Source organism: Falco biarmicus, chromosome 5 (genome assembly GCF_023638135.1).
Source record: "Falco biarmicus isolate bFalBia1 chromosome 5, bFalBia1.pri, whole genome shotgun sequence".
In the NCBI taxonomy this organism is placed as follows: domain Eukaryota; kingdom Metazoa; phylum Chordata; class Aves; order Falconiformes; family Falconidae; genus Falco; species Falco biarmicus.
Genome location: NC_079292.1, coordinates 76,366,351 through 76,384,586, shown reverse-complemented (window position 1 = coordinate 76,384,586; position 18,236 = coordinate 76,366,351). Strand labels below are relative to the sequence as shown.

Below are 18,236 nucleotides of genomic sequence, written 5' to 3'. Positions count from 1 at the left end.
TCTTTCTTCCCCTTCAGGTCACAACAGTTATCTTGGGAAGCACGCTCTGACGGGAACAAGACTGCCCAGGATGCCCAACTGCCTGACAAAATTGACGACTGTGCTTTTGAGCCACAGGCTCAAGGCTCTGTTTATCTTCATCACTTCATTTGTGTTCTTTGCTTCTGTAAGGTTTTACTGGAGAACTGAGGAGGATGCTGAGGGCCAGCTCTACAGCCTGCCCACACAAAGCAGGTTTGGACAGTTTTTGTCTTCCCTTCCTTGTCCCACTGCCAGTGGGCCCCCTCTTTCCCCAGGGGATGTGTTTTTTGTGGAGACTTCGGAGCGAACTAGCCCAAGTTACCTGTTCACGTGCTCTGTGGAGTCAGCGGCGCGGAGACACCCTGGGACGAGGGTCGTGGTGCTCATGAAAGGCTTGGCAAATGGTAACGCCTCGTTACCCAACCACTGGGGTTTCTCCTTGCTGAGCTGCTTCCCTAACGTGGAAATCCGGCCCCTGGACTTGACAGAGCTTTTCTCTGGAACACCTCTGGCAGAGTGGTACTTGCAGGCTCAGCAGCGCCAGGAGCCTTATTTCTTACCTGTCCTGTCTGATGCCTGTAGAATTACCATCATGTGGAAGTTTGGTGGCATCTACTTGGACACAGACTTCATTGTGCTTAAGAACTTAAAGAACCTCACCAATGCCCTTGGTATGCAGTCTCAGGATGTACTGAACGGGGCCTTTCTGTCCTTCAAGCCCAAGCATGAGTTCATTGAGCTTTGCATGAAGGACTTTGTGGAGAACTACAACGGCTGGGTCTGGGGGCACCAGGGCCCATACCTCCTAACACGTGTCTTCAAGAAGTGGTGCTCCATCAGTAGGATCCAGAAGAGTATGAGCTGCAGAGGCGTGAATGCCCTTGCCACAGAAGCCTTTTATCCTATTCGCTGGGAGGACTGGAAGAAGTTATTTGAAGAAATCAGCTCCTTGGAGCTTCACAGGCTCCTTAATAACACCTACGCAGTTCATGTATGGAACAAACTGAGCCATGGGACAAGGCTAGAGATCACATCCCAGGCTTTTCTGGCTCAGCTGTATTCTCAGTTCTGCCCTGCCACATACGACATCATGAAGAAAGCCTCTGAAGAGCAGTCAAAGCCTGCAGCGTGACCTGTGGGCCCGTGGCTGCAGGAAAGTTCCCCAGCCTGAAGGAAACTAACGTGCCTTTCACCTTCCACAGAGCTGACTTCTAGCCCATGGAGCAGGTGTTCTAGGACAGCTCGGTGATTTTGTACCATTTCCGATACCTGCCTCAGATCCTACATGCTGCAAATACATACCAGAGCCTGAGTTTGGCATCTCTTGTCCTGCAGCAGCCCTGGATGCCACAGGGAAGGGTGAACCTGTTCATTGGTGCCTACCAGTTGCTGCCCTGTTACTGTTCTCTCAATTGCTGCTCCTGTGTATCAGGCCTGAAAATCCTCTCATGTAGTTTCCAAGAAGGAAACCTTGCTTTCTGTAACATTTCTAAGAATGTAAATAAATGCCACCCGGTTCTGTAGGACACTGTTTACTGGAGCTTGGGACCAAATTCCCTGAGTGGTAAAGATTCTTACAGCTGGTGAAATAGATGGGGAATATATTAAAATTGCTTTAAGAAATGGAAAACATTTTAAATCTCTGCATGGCTCAGTGTGAAGTTTTTCTTGCTTTCTGAAGGTACTTTATTTCAAATGATCTTTTCTACTGTTTTACATTCCACAGCCATAGCTGACTTTTCTGGTGCTCTTCAGTAAAACAAATAGACAAAAGCAGTTCTTTTACCAGTGTGAGTAAAGATCCTTGCTTCGTTGAAGATAGTCTTGTGGCATATGAGTATCTAACCAGCCCTTCTTGCACTCTCAGAGGGTCTCAGCATCTGCCTGTTTCTGCGTTCCTATGAGAAGGAAAAGCATTACCTTCCTTCCACTGGAGTATTGAACACATTGTGGAAGAATAGGGGCAGACATATTCACATCAGCAGGACCATTGATCAGGTCCAGGCCTAGCACCAGTGTCCCCAGTGGCATCTTGTTATTGTCACTGGGGATCTGATCAATGGATTAGGCAGGGCCGTTCATCTAGCCCTAATGCAGATTCCACAAGCAGGTAGGTGACTGCAGGCACCGCTGCCTGTAACGGGAGCAGGTGCGTATGGACTTTCAAAGTTAGGTGAGATCAAGCCTGCCGTGGCTTCTAGCAAACCTGGGCAGAGCCAATGCAGTGATAGACCTGCTGTTGATCTGATGACCGTTCTCACAGCTGAATGTGTTTCCTGTGTGTCCAGGGCACTGTAATTCTAAAAACACATTTCAAGTGAACCTCTTAGGAAATGAGGAGAAAAAATACGTAGTGTGGTTCTGCTTGTGCCTAATCAATGTTCCTGCCTGGAAGGCAAAGTTTAAACAATGCACGGTTATTGCTCTTCCATTATCTGCTGAAAAGTACAGTTTTATCATGTGTGAAGGAAGGCTGATGTAAGTTCGATCCAGCCTTTAATGTGAGCAGCAGTTATGTTTCAAGGTTTGTCAGACACTGAGCCACAGCTCACTATTAATTACTCAATTGCAGACCAAAAGCAAGTAATCAGTTTTTATTTGAAAAAAGTTGTATAAAACAACACATGAAAGTACAGCTTACTGTACTGTTTGGTCCTGTGTGTCCTGTTCCACCCATCTCCCCCACCGCCCAAAAAAAAAAAAAAAAATGCCTGATCGCTCTAGCTACTAATCTTCACTACTGGTGCTCAGGAGTACTGGATATGCTGTTCCAATGTGGTGCCCATGGCGGCATACAACGATCTGTAGCTCATATTCCTCTATCTTCACTGTTTCACGTGTGACTCTTTCCTCAGCCAGCAGGAAAATGATAGTATAAAGGGCAAATTCAAACTCCGGGCTGACACCAATAAAGGTGCTTCCAATGGGCTTGACCGAGCCCTTCCAGCTGAACTGGATGCTCAAAACTTGGTCGTCTTTGTCAGGCTGAAAGCATAAACAAAACAATGGAATGATGTTGACAGATAGAATTTCTGACTCCAGATTTTTGAGAGCATTGCAAGATTCAGTCACCCTTGCTGTACCAGGGTGCTATAGCTGGAGCACAGCCTTTTTCCTGTCTTCTGGAGTATACATGATCATTTATGTCAATTAAGCTTCAGCAGTGTTGCAATTCTGTAAACACCAGCAATGCTTTTTAAAATAGTTTTTGCAAAAAAAGGAGCTGCACTTGAGGGCATGCAAGTATTTCTTCTGCTTATATACACCTGGGCAAATTAGGTTCAAAACAGTTGAACCTATGATTGCATGATTGTGCCTTGATTCATTACGACAGCTTTTACCTCTGGTTCCATTTGTCTTATTTGCAAAGGCACCCTGGTTGTTCTTACCCTGGTTTTGTTCTTCCGAGTGACATATCCCTTGTAGTCAATTTGATTGCGCTTTTCCTGAAGGTAAAATTGCACCCAGTTGTGCAAACCTAAGATCTGTTTACCACGCCTTGTTTCTCCAACAAAAACGTGTTCAAAACCACAAGAATCAGGTCTGTAATAAACCAAAGAATATTAGATAGGTTTTTACACATTTAAATAGTTCAAATTGGCAGAGGCAAAAGGCAAGAAGATGCACAAGCTTGTTTAGGTTGATTCATGAGCAGTTATTTTATTTGTATGGATTTGTTTGGGTTTCTTTCTTACTCTGCACAAAACTTGCAATGAAATCTAGCCATGAAGTCTGAATTTCTATTTGATGATGAAGGTTGCTAGTAAATGCCACAGATGCTTCACTGCTGCTTGTCCAGATTTTAGCAAGCCTTCTGACACTGTCTCCCATAAAAGACTAACAGACAAACTGATGAATTCTAGATCGGAGAACTGCATGGATGGTTGTGGTTGAAGGCCTGTGATCAGGGACAAAAAGTGCAGCTGGAGGCTATATACCCTAATGGTCAATTACTATTAGTATCTGATCAGTAAGTCTTTAAACACAACCTGTGTAGAAACAACAACCACCTGATTTAGGCCGTATTCTGAGGTTGTTTTCCAGTTCTGTGTGTAACAGATGGCACTTGGGCTTGTATTTACCTAAGTCAGAATAGTGTAGAGATTATAAGGGGCCATATCCATCAAACATACCTGTCTCCTTCTTTCCTGGCATAGAGCTGGAACCAGATGTCATAGAGCTGATATTTGAAATCGGTAAGGTTTGCCTTTGCTAGGTTTTTTTTAAGCAGATATTCATGAGCTAGCTGAAGGATATAAAACCAAGATACACACACAGTTTACTTTTTAATTCAGTGTTTTCAGCGACTAAAAAAGATCTTGTGTTACTCACTTTCATGACTTCTGTTTCTAAGATAGCATCAAGAAAGCAATTGTTTTCCGCTATTTCTTCCTGAGTCACTACTTCTGCTACACCAGTTGATGTCTCATAGTTGTCCAACAAGGAAATAAAGGCTGCAGAAAAAGAGAAGCTTTCAGCATGCTCATCCCGATGAACATGCCATATGCCTGATCATACCTGTGATTCAGACATGAGGGAGTGCCATCGTAAAAAGATGCCATGTGACATGCCTTGACAGCCCTTAGAGAAAGACATTCACATATATGTCAAATTTAATGCTTGGGTAGGCTGTTGGGTGTAGGTCTAGAGGTGACTCAAGGCCAGACCACTGCTGTTCTTTTAAGATAAACAGCTTGCTACTGAGTGTCCTTATGGAACCAAGTGCTGAAGCAGTGACAACCTTCTACCAAAACAAATCATATCTGACCACCAAAATTACAGACATAGGCTTATGAACTTGAGCTATGCTGGCAGAAGGCTTTGTGAGCATTACTTCAGTAGAGGAATAATACAGCATAAACCTACATGACATGGCTTGAGCTTGAGCATGTGGCCACTGAGTGGATGTGTTCATTTTCTCCTTTGCACCCCTTTTGCCACCTGATCCCTCCTGTCACCTCATCTACTCGTGCTCTGACGCGCAGCGGACTCGGGGGGGCCGATTCAGCACACCAAGCTGGTAGAAGAATACTTGTGGTCAAGAACTAAAGTAATTTTCTGCCAGGTTAGTGAGCTGAAGGGACTTGGTGTAGGGTTCAGTGAGTACCAGAGCTGCCCTCAATAGACACAGAATTGTGTGGCTCAGTGAAGAGTGGGGGGAACAGAGAAAAACTGTGCTCCCCATTAGGCCAGCTGTTCAATCAGCTTAATGGAACTGTATCTGGGGAAAAGAAAAATCAGGGAAAGAAACATACGTTCGTAGGCATGCTTGAAGTATAGCCCCCAACAGAAATGCAAGAAGTAGCTGTGGACCTAGTGCTATCTGAAAGAGTGTATTGGGTTTGCGTGGACAGGTTTTGGTACCTGGGGGGCTACAGAGGTGGCTTCTGTGAGAAGCTGCCAGAAGCTTCCCCCATGTCCAGTGGAGCCAATGCCAGCCACTCTGAGGCGGGCCCATTGCTGGCCAAGGCCGAGCCCATCAGCCATGGTGGCGGTGCCTCTGACAGCATGTGAAGGAGGAAAAAAAAAAGAAATCTGCATCAGTGAGAGAGAAGGGTGAGACTGAGTGAGAGCAACAGCCCTGCAGCCCCCGGGTCAGTGCAGAAGGAGGCAGGAGGGGCTCCTGGCACTGGAGCAGAGATTCCTCTGCAGCCTATGGTGAAGACCATGGTGAGGCAGGCTGTGACCCCACAGCCCATGGAGGTCCACGGTGGAGCAGTTATCCACCTGCAGCCCATGGAGGACCCCATGCCGGAGCAGGTGGATGCCCGAAGAAGGCTGTGACCCCATGGGAAGCCCACAATGAAGCAGGTTTGGTGGCAGGACTTGTGACCCTGCAGGGAACCCATGTTGGAGCAGCCTGTTCCTGAAGGACAGCACCCCGTGGAAGGGACCTATGCTGGAGCAGTTTGTGAAGAACTGCAGCCCATGGGAAGGACTCACATTGTAGAAGTTCATGGAGAACTGTCTCCTGTGGGAGGGAGCCCATGCTGGAGCAGGGGAAGGGTGTGAGGAGGGAGTAGCAGCAGAAGCAGCGTGTGATGGACTGACTGTTACTCCCATTCCCCGTTCCCCTGTGCTGCTCTGGAGGGGGATGTAAAGAAATCAGGAATTAAGCCCAGGAAGAAGGGAGGCGTGAGGGAAAGGTGTTTTTCTGACTTGAATGGTAACAAATTAAACTAATTTTCCCCAAGCTGAGTCTGTTCTGCCTGTGATAGTAATTGCTGAGTGATCTCCCTGTCCTTGTCTCAATCCATGAGCCTTTGATTATATTTTCTCTCCCCTGTCTGGTTGAGGAGGGGAGTGATAGAGCGGCTTTGGTGGGCACCTGGCATTCAGCCAGCATCAAACCACCCCAAAGGGCTAGAATCTGTGAGCAAAGCAGGAAAAGATTACTTTGGTGTCCTTTTCAATACATGGAATAACATCAAAGCAATGACAAGAGTCTCATCCAATTCACTTGTGGAAGAACCACAAAGAAATTCTGATTTTGGCTAAGGCAAAAAAAGATGTTCTTCCTAAGGGTGAGGCTATAGGTAACCTCTATGCAAATGTTGTGGAAACTACCTTCAAATGACATGCGGCCTGATGATCCTCACCACCATCCACATTATATATGATGTTACATTTTAGGCAAACACATCAAAACCAGCATGGATTCTTCAACTCACTTCCACCATTAACAAAATAATGGGTCTCACCTGCAAAAGTTTTTATGCTCTTCAGGCGTTCTTCATTCACGCTATGAAACAGCCGTCTGGCTGCGCTGTCCTGCACAGCACTGTCACCTTGCTGTGCGGCACCTGCTTTTCCCTAGGAGAAACACCAGAGTAAAACAATGAAAGATGTCCTTAGAGCAGACAGTGCCTGCTTTTATAATAATCAAAACAAACCCCATAATGCTATCAGGATTCTTTGTTAGGAATTGTCTTCCTACGAATCAAGAGAAGACATTACAGGAGAACTGCCAGCATAAAGGAAAAAAGACATAATCTTTGACACTGTACGAGCCTGACATTTCTCTGTTGACTCATTTTCAGAGATGACTGTGATGACTCATGTCCTAGTTCAGTTGTGATCAGTAACCAGCTGTGCTACTATGCTATATGCATCACAAGTAATAAAGGAAATAATGTAGATCCAAGGCTCTCTCCTCCCACCACAAATAAATAAAAAGAAGATTTGGGCACCTTCCTTCTCTGTTCCTTTGTAACCCACAGATAGACTGCATATAATTTATGAGGCCATGCAGTGCAGCAGAGGGGTTGTTTCTCTCCTGAGTCCCCACTCCTCAAGCTATCCAGTCTAATTCCTTTCTGTGATGATGCTTGAGCAATGCAGCTCCTCAGTAGCCTCCCGAGTAGGCTCTCTCAGGCTCAGCCTTTGTTTTCTGACTTCATGACTGCAGCCCCAGCCATTGCCTCAGTGCCAGGGAGATGCTGAGATAGTTCTGTGCGGCTCCACCAGCTTTGGACCAGTGCATCCTGGTGCTCTGAAGTTTTCAAGGACTTCTGCTTGGCTGCGTTTAAGGTCATTTTAATCAATGTTACCAATAAGCACATCCAAAATGGAAAGGAGGCTTTCCTGACAATTTTCAAGTTTCTGTTCCAAAGAGGGCATTCTCAGGGAAAGAGGAGAAACAATGAGTAGCAGTTTATTAACATGAGCAAGGGGTAACTAAAGCCTTGTCCTGAGAAATGGAGAAACCATATGAGTGAAGTTTTCCCCACACATTTTGGCCTGAGGTAGGTACTCCTTTTTCAAGTTTATCAGCAACAAAAATTATATCTTATAATATGAAGCAATGTAGAAATAAATTGTTTGGGCACTTGTGTGAGTACAAAATTGGATACTGGATATTCAGTGGCCTGCTGCCATTTGTGGCCAAAACAGATGGTCATGTTTGCGCTGCGCTGAGCTGGCAAGGAGTGAAATGGCTGCTCATCAAATCTGATACCCACTCCTCCCTCACAGTTCCCTGAGACTGGTAGCAACAACCCTGAAACCCTCCTCACCCACACCTCTGTGCCACGGCACACCATGAATTCTTCAAAATCCTCCCTTATTCCCCCAAGAATGACTTGGGACCTATCTCCCCTTCTCCCTCACTGCAGGTCACCCAGACCATAAACACGAGCAGTCATAAATATACAGAAACATCCAGGGTGAAGGGGACCTCAGAACATCTCTAGTCCTGCTCAAAGTATGGTCAGCACTGAATCTGGACCATATTACTCAGGGTGTCATCTTGTTGGGCCTTGAAAACTTCCAGAGATGGAGATTTCACAGCTTCTCTGGGCATCCTGTTGTGGTTACATATGCCCTTGTTGAATTTAATGATGTTCCTTCCTTAGCCTATTTCTCCAGCCTGCCTATGTTCAGCTGAAGAGAAGCTTGAGCATACTAACTTCATCATCACGGTTTGCTGTCATCTGCAAAACTGCAAAGGCTGCACTCCATGTCATCATCCAGGCCACTGACAAAGATTAAGTGTTATAGGACCCAAGACAGACACCTCAGAGACTCCACTTATAACCAGCATCTAGGTGGTGTGGACCACTGATGTGCTCTCTGTACTGTTCCAGCTCCTAAGTGATCCTTCATCATTAGGAAGTCCTGCCTATTCTGTTAGTGGAAACAATGAAGTATAGGCAACTCTTTTAGCAAAAAGCAGTTTTGCAGACACCTTTTCCTACAGTACCATACTGCCCTTGATACTCACGTGATTTAGCAATTGGTTTGGTTACCTGCAAATCAATAGTGTAGTCTTTCCCAGGCATAAGGCGGTTAACATCCATATCCCACATCTCATTGAAAAGTTTAGAAAGTTCATGATTTAAGGCCTTCCTGTCAAGCAATTCAGAGAAATACATGTTGTAAAAGACGCATGACGTTCCTTCTGCAAGTAAAGAGTTGTCTAATGTCACTGTATGTTCTGGATACTAGCTTGTCACCAGGACAGCTTTCCCTTCTCCCCACACCTTATTGTCAGTGCTGCTCTAAAATCCATAGAGCTTTTGATTCATGTTCGTATCTAAAGAATGCAGGTAACCTGTAAGGAAACTTGAGCCTTCCCTAAGGTTATTTTAGATTTTCCATGCACTGAAATAAAAATGAAGATGGTGGCATTTCATTCAGGAGGATTCTATGTGAAAACCAGTGGCAAACAGGAGATTATCAGCATGCAGCAACACTACACAACAGAACAGGAAGCAAAGAATTCTCTCTAGGATGCTTTTCTAGCCACAATCTTACATACACTCTTCCTACATTTTTTCCTGCAAGACTCCACAGTAGATATTCTTTCCTTCCTAGCATAAAGTTGAAACTGAGACTCTAAACACAGGGTCTGCATACAATAAAATTCTCACATGGGCTGATCTCTTATGCACTTACAAACCTTCCTGGGCTGGCCTTTCCTCATTTTAATGGAATTTTGTCTTGCATAATAGTGTAAAGTTTTCAGAAGTCTATCCATCCTATTAACAAGGTTTAGGAAGGGTTGCCATTTGTGATGAACTGCCCAAAGGCAGCTCCACTTTCAAGGGCATTATGTCCACATTAACACATAAGATCAAGACAAAGAACACAGTAGAGAGGAAAAAGGAGTGGGTTAATCTTTAAATGACTGACAGTTGAATTAATCAGTTACAGACCAGCACATGTATTGAAGCTCAGAGAAGAACTGCTTGATAATTTTTAATTTCTCCTCCAAATTAGATGTTCTCAAGAAAAAAAGTGCAGAAATTTGTCAACGATGGACATTTCTTTCAAATGCCAGTTTGGGCAACTTGCCATGATTTTAACAACTGGTTTTCCCAGACTGAACCAAGGCACCTTCAAGCTCAATTCTGAACCTCCTTAACTGATTACTGTTATGTCTTCTCCTTCTGTTCTAGCCAGAATGGAGATACTTGCTGTATCCTCCTGCCAGTGGCAAATTCCGTGCTCTCTAGCAGAAACAGCAAACAAATACTGTGGTAAGGTCACCAACAGTCCTCTGGCAGGGCAGCCTTGGTGTCAGGCAGCTTGCAGAGCTTGCCAGAGAGCCAGGAAGAGCAAAAAGTGGGACAGGTGGGTACCTGCCCCGTTGTTGGCAGGCAGGGAATAGAAGTCATAGCAGAGGAGAGGGCATTAATCAAATGGTGGGAGAACAGTCTAGAAGCAGTACAGCAAGATTTTATGTGCCTTCTGTCCTGGACTGCACTTTATGGCTGGTTCAGAAACTGCTGGCCTAAGCTCCATATTGAAAGAAACAGAAAGTGGCAAACTGTGTCTGGAGAACTGAGACTTCTTTTTATTTCCACATTATTAAGCAATCCCTTTTCGCCAGAATTGTCAGTGTAACTGTGGGATGGAGTTCATGCAGCCCAAGATTAAAATACTGAAAAGTGTAAGCAGTCTGTGCTTAACTCCTTGAGAGCTTGTTGCCCAAAGGAATTCATATCCCTGAGCGAAGAGGCAAAAGCAGCCACTTTACATTAATGCCCCTGAAGATTAAGCTGCAGCAGCTGAGGAGCATAAAGGACATATATGATAGTCATATTATACACTGCATTATTTGAGTGGGGAAAGCCACCTCCTGCAGCAGGGCAGGGCAGACAGCCGTAACTGCTTCAGCTGCCACACCTCGGTCTGCTGCAACGGGGCATCTGAGCCATCGTATACCTCAGCTACACTGGAGGCACTGGCAGTGCATTTTTGCTTGGGCTTTGCAATACTTTGAGATCATTGCTGGTGGAATTTTGAACTTGAATTTTGAACTGGGCTTGAATAAGCACCGATATCTGAAAGAAGGAAAAGGACTAAAGATTCTAGTATATGGGAGCCAAAGAATATGTTTGTTGCTAGGGTTAAACACGAATATGAAAGAAGATTTTTGCTTGGAACAAGTACTTGCATGGATCTTACAGTGGAGCAGAAGGAGGCTGGCACAGAGGGCACATATTCAGCCCTTGCCCAAACCCCAGGCTCTGCTTATACAGCAGAAGTGTGACTTGCAGCATCACATTATCCATACTGGCTGTGCAGCCCAGACAAGGCACCTGCTCAGCTTCACGGGGAGTCAGCCTCACAGCCTACCACGGAAGCCACCACCAGCGGTATTTTTATATTCAGCCATGCCTCCACATTCTTTCCAGAGTCTTAAGAAGAGTAATTCCTTCTCAAAAGAGCTCACAAACCAATACTAAACAGAAAATTGTTCATCTCACCAGCTTGGCTGAAGTCATGAGAGCTGGATTGGGAAGTTCACAGGACAGTACCAGAGATGTTTCTCAAACTACAAGTCTACATTCATGTTACCTTGGACTGACCTAGTCTTACCGGGTCACTTTCCTCCCCAGTTCTGGACCTTCCTGCTGACTACTCCGCTGCATCAGCTTATCCCATCTGAGTACTGGCATATTATGTTTAATACAGTTTTCACTTTGGAAGTAACTACTAGTGGTGAAGAGGACTCTGCCATCTGTTGAATATCCAAGGTATGTGAAATATTATGGGGTATGTTAGGATTGATGTTTTAATTTTTTTTTCCCATGTATACAGTATTTTATATACATATATTTTAGCATGTATGTATTTTGGTAAAAGTCACCTCTACAGAAAATCTCATCCCTTCAGTACCTACCGCTTGTTCTTGCTCTGCTCTTGGCAGATTTGTCTTGTGTTTATAAAGCATTGTAGGGCTTTGTTTGATCTTTCCTCCTTTAGAAATGTTATGGAATATCACACGAGCTCATGGAGGCAAGCTCAAGATGTCTGCTCGGGCGAGGGTTAAAGCACAAGCATACCTACAGAATTCAATCTTTGTATTTATTTAATAAATATATTTCTACTAATATATACATCTTACTATATATTACTATATATGTATTATATTACTATAATACATCTACTAAATGTATTCCTGCATTCAGAAAATGTGTCCCAAAACTCTAAAGTAACTTAATTTTAGAAAATAAAAGCCTTTTCTCTCCTTTTTCTCTGCTGGATTCTACCACAATAACGTCATAGACTTTTCCTCTTTTTTGTTGTCCCTTTAGTTTCCAAACACAGCAGAGCCCCTGCACACATTGTAAATGAAGATTAGAATAACAAAACCTACATCCCTGCCAAAGCAAAGAACTTGTTTAGCAACTTACAGAGTCATGTTGTAAAACCTCTTTCTGGACAGTATTTCTTTAAAAAACGTCCATAAACTTGGCTTACACATACAAAGCAGGACAACTTCAAACAGAAGGAGCCCAACACCTTCATGCAAATCCATGACACACAGCGTTTAGGTAAGGCTTTCCTGGAAAAAATGTGTCGTGTATTTACTCTCTGGTTTTCAATACAATTGCATGTATGACTCAAAACAGAGATTTTTATCATTAATTCTCAATCCTCTCCCTATGGTGAAATGTCTTAGTTGTTAGATTTGTGCTTTCACATAGAATAAATTATTTCTTTGCAAGAAGCCTGGCCTATTGGATTTTGTCCAATTGGAGTCTTAATTGGATGTGCTTACGTGCATAAAGCACCACCCGAATAACAAGAACACTTAGTCTGCACTTGTAAGAGCCGAGAAAACTTTTGGGGGAGGCTCTTTGCAATAGTAATTCTAATGCACCAGCTGTGTGGCTGGAGCAAAAGAATCTAACATCTCCATTTTATGATAGCTTTCAAGGGAAACTTTCACATAGTGTGCCTGTCTTTTCCAAGTGATTTTCTTATATGAAACCTTCATTCTATCCAAAGAATGTGCCCCAAGAAGAAGTCTTTTATTGCTATAAATCAGAAATGACTCAACACATAAAGATAATTAAAGGGACAGTGGCAAATCATGTGAGTAAGTCAACAATGTCAAAGCAAGAAAAACATGTATTGCAAATGGCTCACATGGAGCCCTGCAAAGCAGTGTTGATGGAATACGTTCTCCAAGTAAATTTGCCTTCAAAGATACTTTGAACAACAGCTGATTTTATAAAGCCTTTTAATCTTGGCATAGAGAAGAAAAACATTGAGAAAGCCTGATGAGCAGCCATTTACAGGAAGTTTGCAATCATTTAAAAAAAACTCGTTCAAATGTTGTGAAATACATGTATCGGCTTATAGAAGATACAAGCAATTCTTTCGATCTTCCTCTTGTGCCAGTGTGTATGTCTTTTACTTGAGTCCAGTGATGTTTTCCTCAGTTTATAGTTTGTATTTTAAATACAAAAGGATAAATAAGTCAGCTTTTGTGGGTGGAAAGGAAAATGCATTGTCAAGGGACAAACATAAAAGTGGGAAGTTACTTGGTGAACACTCTGTTGATGTCCTGGGCAGGCAGGTGATATTTGAGAATCGGTTCTATGTTATCAGCTATGTTTAAGCAAAATCTGATCTTAGCATCACCTTATTTTAGCTAAAACAGCTTACGATTCAGTTGTCTCACCAAGTTCTTACGCTGAGGTGAGTTAGGAAAACAGATCAGAGATAGGAAGCAGGGTTACTGCTGTGCTGTATTTCATGTAACTCCCTTTTTACATGTCTCCCAGACGAATATCCCACCCCCACTTCCCTTTGCATTAGAGAAAAGTTAATGTGATTTTCTCTTACCCATGAGCCATGCCAGGAAGTTTTTCTCTTAGCAAACACACTCAGCAGGGATAAGGCAACCCGAAGCTCAGAATCCTCCTGGTAGTCCAAGGCACGGAGCTGTCACCCTCTTATAGCCTGCTCCCTGCGGAGGGCTGTCACTCAGACTGACAGGCAGCGCAGGTAGGTCAGGGAGAGGCAGGAGGTGCCAAACCCCACAAAAAGATGAGGAGTGTAAGGACAATGCCACTTCTGAGCTCTCCCAGCGCAAGCACACTCAGATCAGGAAGTCAGAGCCACCTCCGCCAGGCTCCTGCTTCGCCTTATCACCCCGGGCAGTCAGTGCAGCAGGGAATACAGGGGCGAGGGCTGAGATGCCCAGCGACCACTGCCTTCTCCCACCTGGCATTTCACATACAGCCCTGAGAGCCCCGTACGAACTTCAGGCATGAGTCACGGCATTGCATATGCAGTTATGTTGGGTTATTTGCTAACAGATTTTAGATCTCTGTATGAATTTTGGGCCCAGAAATAAGCACTTCAAGTGTGAAAGCCTTGACTGAGATGGATGGGCCGTTCTAGTCTTGCTGTATAATAACTCAGAGAGAAAAAAAAATTATAGATGGGGAAGAAAAAAAAGTGTGCTTCTATTTACAGCTGAAATTGCTAGTTATGACATTGTTAATATTAGGAGGCATTTTAATCAGGAAATGTTTTACAAAAGCAGCACTGGAAGCAAGTGGTGGCAGGTACAAGTAAGTGCAGGTACCCACTCCAGTGCCTGGCCTGGGAAGCATTCATTCATTATGTGGCTAAATTAACCTTCACATGGTTTAAAGCTTATTTTTGTTTGATTGATACTTTTAAAATCTTTTTCTTCAATAATAATTAGCTCCTGAAAAACATAGCTTTAAGTTTAAACCTATATGTATATACAGAAGCCAAAATGGTTTGATGTTAGGCTACCAGTTATGCAAATGGTTCTGTACCCCTGGTCCATACCCCTTCAAAGAATCGTATTAGAGCCAATCAAAGCTCCCGATAATGAAGATGCCTGACACATGGAATTGCATAGGGGACAAGACATGCAGCTAGCTCACTCAGAACACTTAGAAGTGAAGCTTCCTTCTGACACTGGTAGGGGAAATTAATGTATCTCAAAACTGAATATCCTTAATTTTAACATAAATCTTCTTTAGCATTTTTTGTTAGCATTTACTGCAGTTCTGGGTAAGCAAGATAAATGACAAAAAATACAGTGCCTGTGTTTATCAACTGAATGCAGGAACTCTTTTTCTGGGCTTTCATTTAAAATACAAACGCCAGTAGGCATATTCTATCTATAAGGAAGTTGCAACTCCTTTTTCACATTAGCAGAAACAGCCCAGGGAATTTCTATTTACAAGCAGCAGTCAGTGGATTTCAGTTAGTCTTTGATAAAACTAGAGGTCTGATTGGTAGCATCACTAGCAATTTCACAACCAAACATGTACTTAAATCTGTTGTAAAACTTCAACCCTATGATTTAGATGTTGAGCTAAGAAAAACTCAAGGATCCCAAAGAGTGTAAAAAGGTGTGTCTGCCAACGGAAACAAAGTGCTGATCAAAGGCTGATCAGTGCAGAATCTGGGTCACTCCCCTGTCTAACGCAGGCAGTAAGGAGACCCGAGTGTCCGGAGAGCAGCCTTGCTAACAGTGTGGGCTGGCTTTCCCTACTGAAGAGATCAGCAGTGCCTTGTCAAACCCATTGCACAGGGCAGCGCACGTTTGCTGCGCAGGAGCTGACAGCAGGCTCCCCTTGCTCTCTGCTCCTCTTTTCTGGCACGAGGGAGTGGGGAGACTATTTGGCGTTGTCTGATTCACATGCGAACAGCATGTCCAAAGGAATGGGGCAACAGACTTGCAGAAGGTGTTCTGCCTAACAAAACTGCCACCTCAAGCATCAGATGCTGACCTTTGCCAAGGTCAAGGATCAAGGAAACCCTGCGAATAAGACCTGTTTCTAAAGGATGTAGGCATGTCTGTGTGTTTGTGGCCTTAGTATTTTGCTTTTCTAACCAAGGTGGCCGATGGCTAAGTGCTGGTTTGTTGCCTCTAGTCAGGTGCCTAACTTCTCTGAAGAGGGAGAGGGCTCATTCAGAGTTAATTTAAACCTCTTTGGTGGATACAGAGAGGGTGAGTGAGAACAGGCTTTACAGGCTTCCAGACCAAAGCAGCCAGGGCTCACACATGCACCAAGGACACATCTGGGCTGAAGAGGCTCACTCAGGGAGACTGAGTAAAAGCTGGCAGCTAGAACAAACGCTGTGCAGATCTGTAGCAGGCTCAGCCCTTCCCCTGGGGAAGCCAGAGCAGGCCTTTGGGTCATGTTTTGTGCATGGATATAGGGAAGAGGAAAGTTTCTGAGACATAGAGTTTGCTGGACATTCCCATGGCGTCTTTGGCTATTGCCACCAAGTCTCCACAAGCTGACCGACATTGAAAAGCAGTAGAGATGGCCTGGGCTGCTCAGTGGGAACCTTGCCAGGTCAGAGCTCACTGAGAGTGGGGAGTGAGGACTTTGAGGTCTCCACTCTTCCCTAAGCGTTAATTCTCAAGCTGGAGCCTCACCTGACAGATCGTCTCCCAAGGTCCATGGTCCCAGCGCCCAGCCTGTCTCTTGGTTATCTCCCCAGTTCCCCAAGCCTCAGCGTCTCAGTCCCGAACTCTTTCTGTAGCAATGATGTTATAATCCCTCCACTTACTTAGGGGTTTGCGGTGTAGCAGCTGTCCTCAAAGAGAAAAGAGGGTTACACAGCCAGGCACGCTTTTGTTATAGAAATGCCAGGAATAAATCACTCCATTCCTGCAGCTAGATGTCTTCACCTAGACTGTGCAGTGATGTGACCTGCTTACCTTTAGGTTGGTCTGTTAGCCTTCCTTTATTTACCAGTGCTAATCCCCAGGTTTACTGGGCAAACCGTGGCCGCCGTGGATGTTCTCACAGCCGGGTGAGCTGCCTGCAGAGCCCGCAAACCCCGCGGCAGGGAGAAGGCAGGTGCTGAGGCAGGCGGGCGGCTCCGTGCCCCTGCGTGAGCTGAGGGGCTAAGAGAGGAAATTTGTAATGTTGGGGTTTTTTTAATCTTAATATTAGGACTGTCAAGCATACATAGTCCTTGGTTTTGTAAGAAGGAACTGTATGTAGAAATTTTCGAGGCCTGTTTACTGCAAGTTAAGGCTTATTAATGAAGAGCTTTGAGGTCTTTCACATTTAGCCCCGACACAAGGACACATTTGCTTGTTAGTCGTTCATCTGTGCATGTTGATGTGAACAAAAACTTTAGGCCGTCTGGCCGAAATGTCCTTTCTCGTTGCACAGTTGGGTTCTGCTTTTTGGATAACCATCGCCCCTAATGAGCCCGGCTGCTGGCTGTCACCGGCCTGGACGAGCTGGAGGGACTCAGGGCCCTCAGCAGTGCCGGGGCAGGGCCCTGGGCCCCACTCGGTACCGGGGCTGTGCATGGGGCCCCACTCGGTACCGGGGCAGGGCCCTGGGCCTCACTCGGTACTGGGGCTGTGCGCGGGGCCCCACTCGGTACCGGGGCAGGGCCCTGGGCCCCAGTCGGTACCGGGGCAGGGCCCTGGGCCCCACTCGGTACCGGGGCTGTGCGCGGGGCCCCACTGATGTGAATAAGCTGTAAATAATATGGTCAAGTTTGTATTCATAAACCAATATTCATTTTAATGCATAAATAAGCTTGTAATTGTATAGCGACAAAGGGGTTAAAATGTCTGAAAGATCATATATAGACTGTTCTGGCAAGAAAGTTGCAAATCTCTGAAAGGGGAGCTGTCCTCCTTATCTGCAAAGCAAGCTGCCCTACCAAGGAGATAACGGGACAGCAGGATGGCCTTGAGTAAAATTAACAAGGAGTATTGTAAAAACCCTGGGAAAGATTTCTACAAGTCTGCCAACTCATCACTTTTGAGACCTAAGGTGAAAAGTACACCATGAGGAAGACCTACGGCCTTCCTCCCATAGACCACTGCCCACATTCTAAAGACCCCGGCCCACAATTTTTGGGAGAATCTGCGCAAGCGTGAAGGACTGATAAGCTAATTAGCATATGAAGCGAGGGTAGGCGGGTTCAGGTGATGAATATGTATAGGCGTTAATGGAATATTCATTGTTTCATTATATAAATATAAGATAATCTGCCCCTCTGGGTGTGTACGATTGGTGGAAGGATCCCCCGTACACCCGGCGCCGACAATAAAGAATACTTAATCACTAAGAAATTCTGAAGACGTTCTTTGAAACAATCTGGCACCCCAGATGGGACAGCTCTCTGCCTGACCGTAGGACCCGCTGGGAAGTGGACTCCCTTGGGTACCCCCGGGATTTTCCCGGAGGGACTCCCCAACTCATCGGATCACTGCGGAGGCAGACAAGAATCCCATCTTCTGTAAGTGATAATATTCTTTATTGCTGTATTCTGGTATTACCGGTAATCTGGGGTTACCCGTAAGACGAGAAAATTGATTTCCGCAGGGTAACTTCTGGGTATGCTTGGGAACTAGTTTCTCAGGTATACATCTGGGTATGCTTGGGAACTAGTTTCTCAGGTATACATCTGGGTATGCTTGGGAACTAGTTTCTCGGGTATACATC

General features: G+C 44.9%; 2 protein-coding genes across 15 annotated transcripts in view; one reads left to right on the top strand and one right to left on the bottom strand.

Moving 5' to 3' along the window:
* Positions 1 to 1,664, top strand: part of LOC130149912 (lactosylceramide 4-alpha-galactosyltransferase-like) — a 33,517-nt gene extending 31,853 nt beyond the window's left edge. For all 13 annotated transcript variants that reach the window (XM_056340160.1, XM_056340162.1, XM_056340155.1 and 10 more), the window contains one exon: positions 18 to 1,664. In XM_056340160.1, the coding sequence (XP_056196135.1) occupies positions 71 to 1,153 (1,083 nt within the window). In that variant the 5' untranslated portion in view covers positions 18 to 70 and the 3' untranslated portion in view covers positions 1,154 to 1,664. The remainder of the gene's footprint in view (positions 1 to 17) is intronic.
* A 936-nt stretch (positions 1,665 to 2,600) lies between these two features.
* LOC130149915 (poly(U)-specific endoribonuclease-A-like) lies at positions 2,601 to 13,926 on the bottom strand. 2 transcript variants are annotated; one of them, XM_056340167.1, is made up of 7 exons: positions 13,606 to 13,926; positions 8,769 to 8,864; positions 6,723 to 6,834; positions 4,354 to 4,475; positions 4,155 to 4,267; positions 3,411 to 3,564; positions 2,601 to 3,006 (listed from the first exon to the last, which is right to left on the bottom strand). In XM_056340167.1, exons 2-7 carry the CDS (start codon positions 8,826 to 8,828, stop codon positions 2,749 to 2,751), a joined length of 819 nt encoding a protein of 272 aa, XP_056196142.1. In that variant the 5' UTR covers positions 8,829 to 8,864; positions 13,606 to 13,926; the 3' UTR covers positions 2,601 to 2,748. The 2 variants fall into 2 exon arrangements, with proteins under 2 accessions (XP_056196142.1, XP_056196141.1); XM_056340166.1 differs by having other exon boundaries at positions 8,769 to 8,868; positions 13,606 to 13,925.
* Between the last annotated feature and the right edge of the window lie 4,310 nt (positions 13,927 to 18,236).

Coding starts and splice junctions, on each gene's coding strand:
- LOC130149915 (XM_056340166.1), bottom strand. Junction 4,268..4,353: donor TAGAAACAGAAGTCATGAAA/GTGAGTAACACA, acceptor TATATCCTTCAG/CTAGCTCATGAATATCTGCT. Junction 3,565..4,154: donor GCCAGGAAAGAAGGAGACAG/GTATGTTTGATG, acceptor GGTTTATTACAG/ACCTGATTCTTGTGGTTTTG.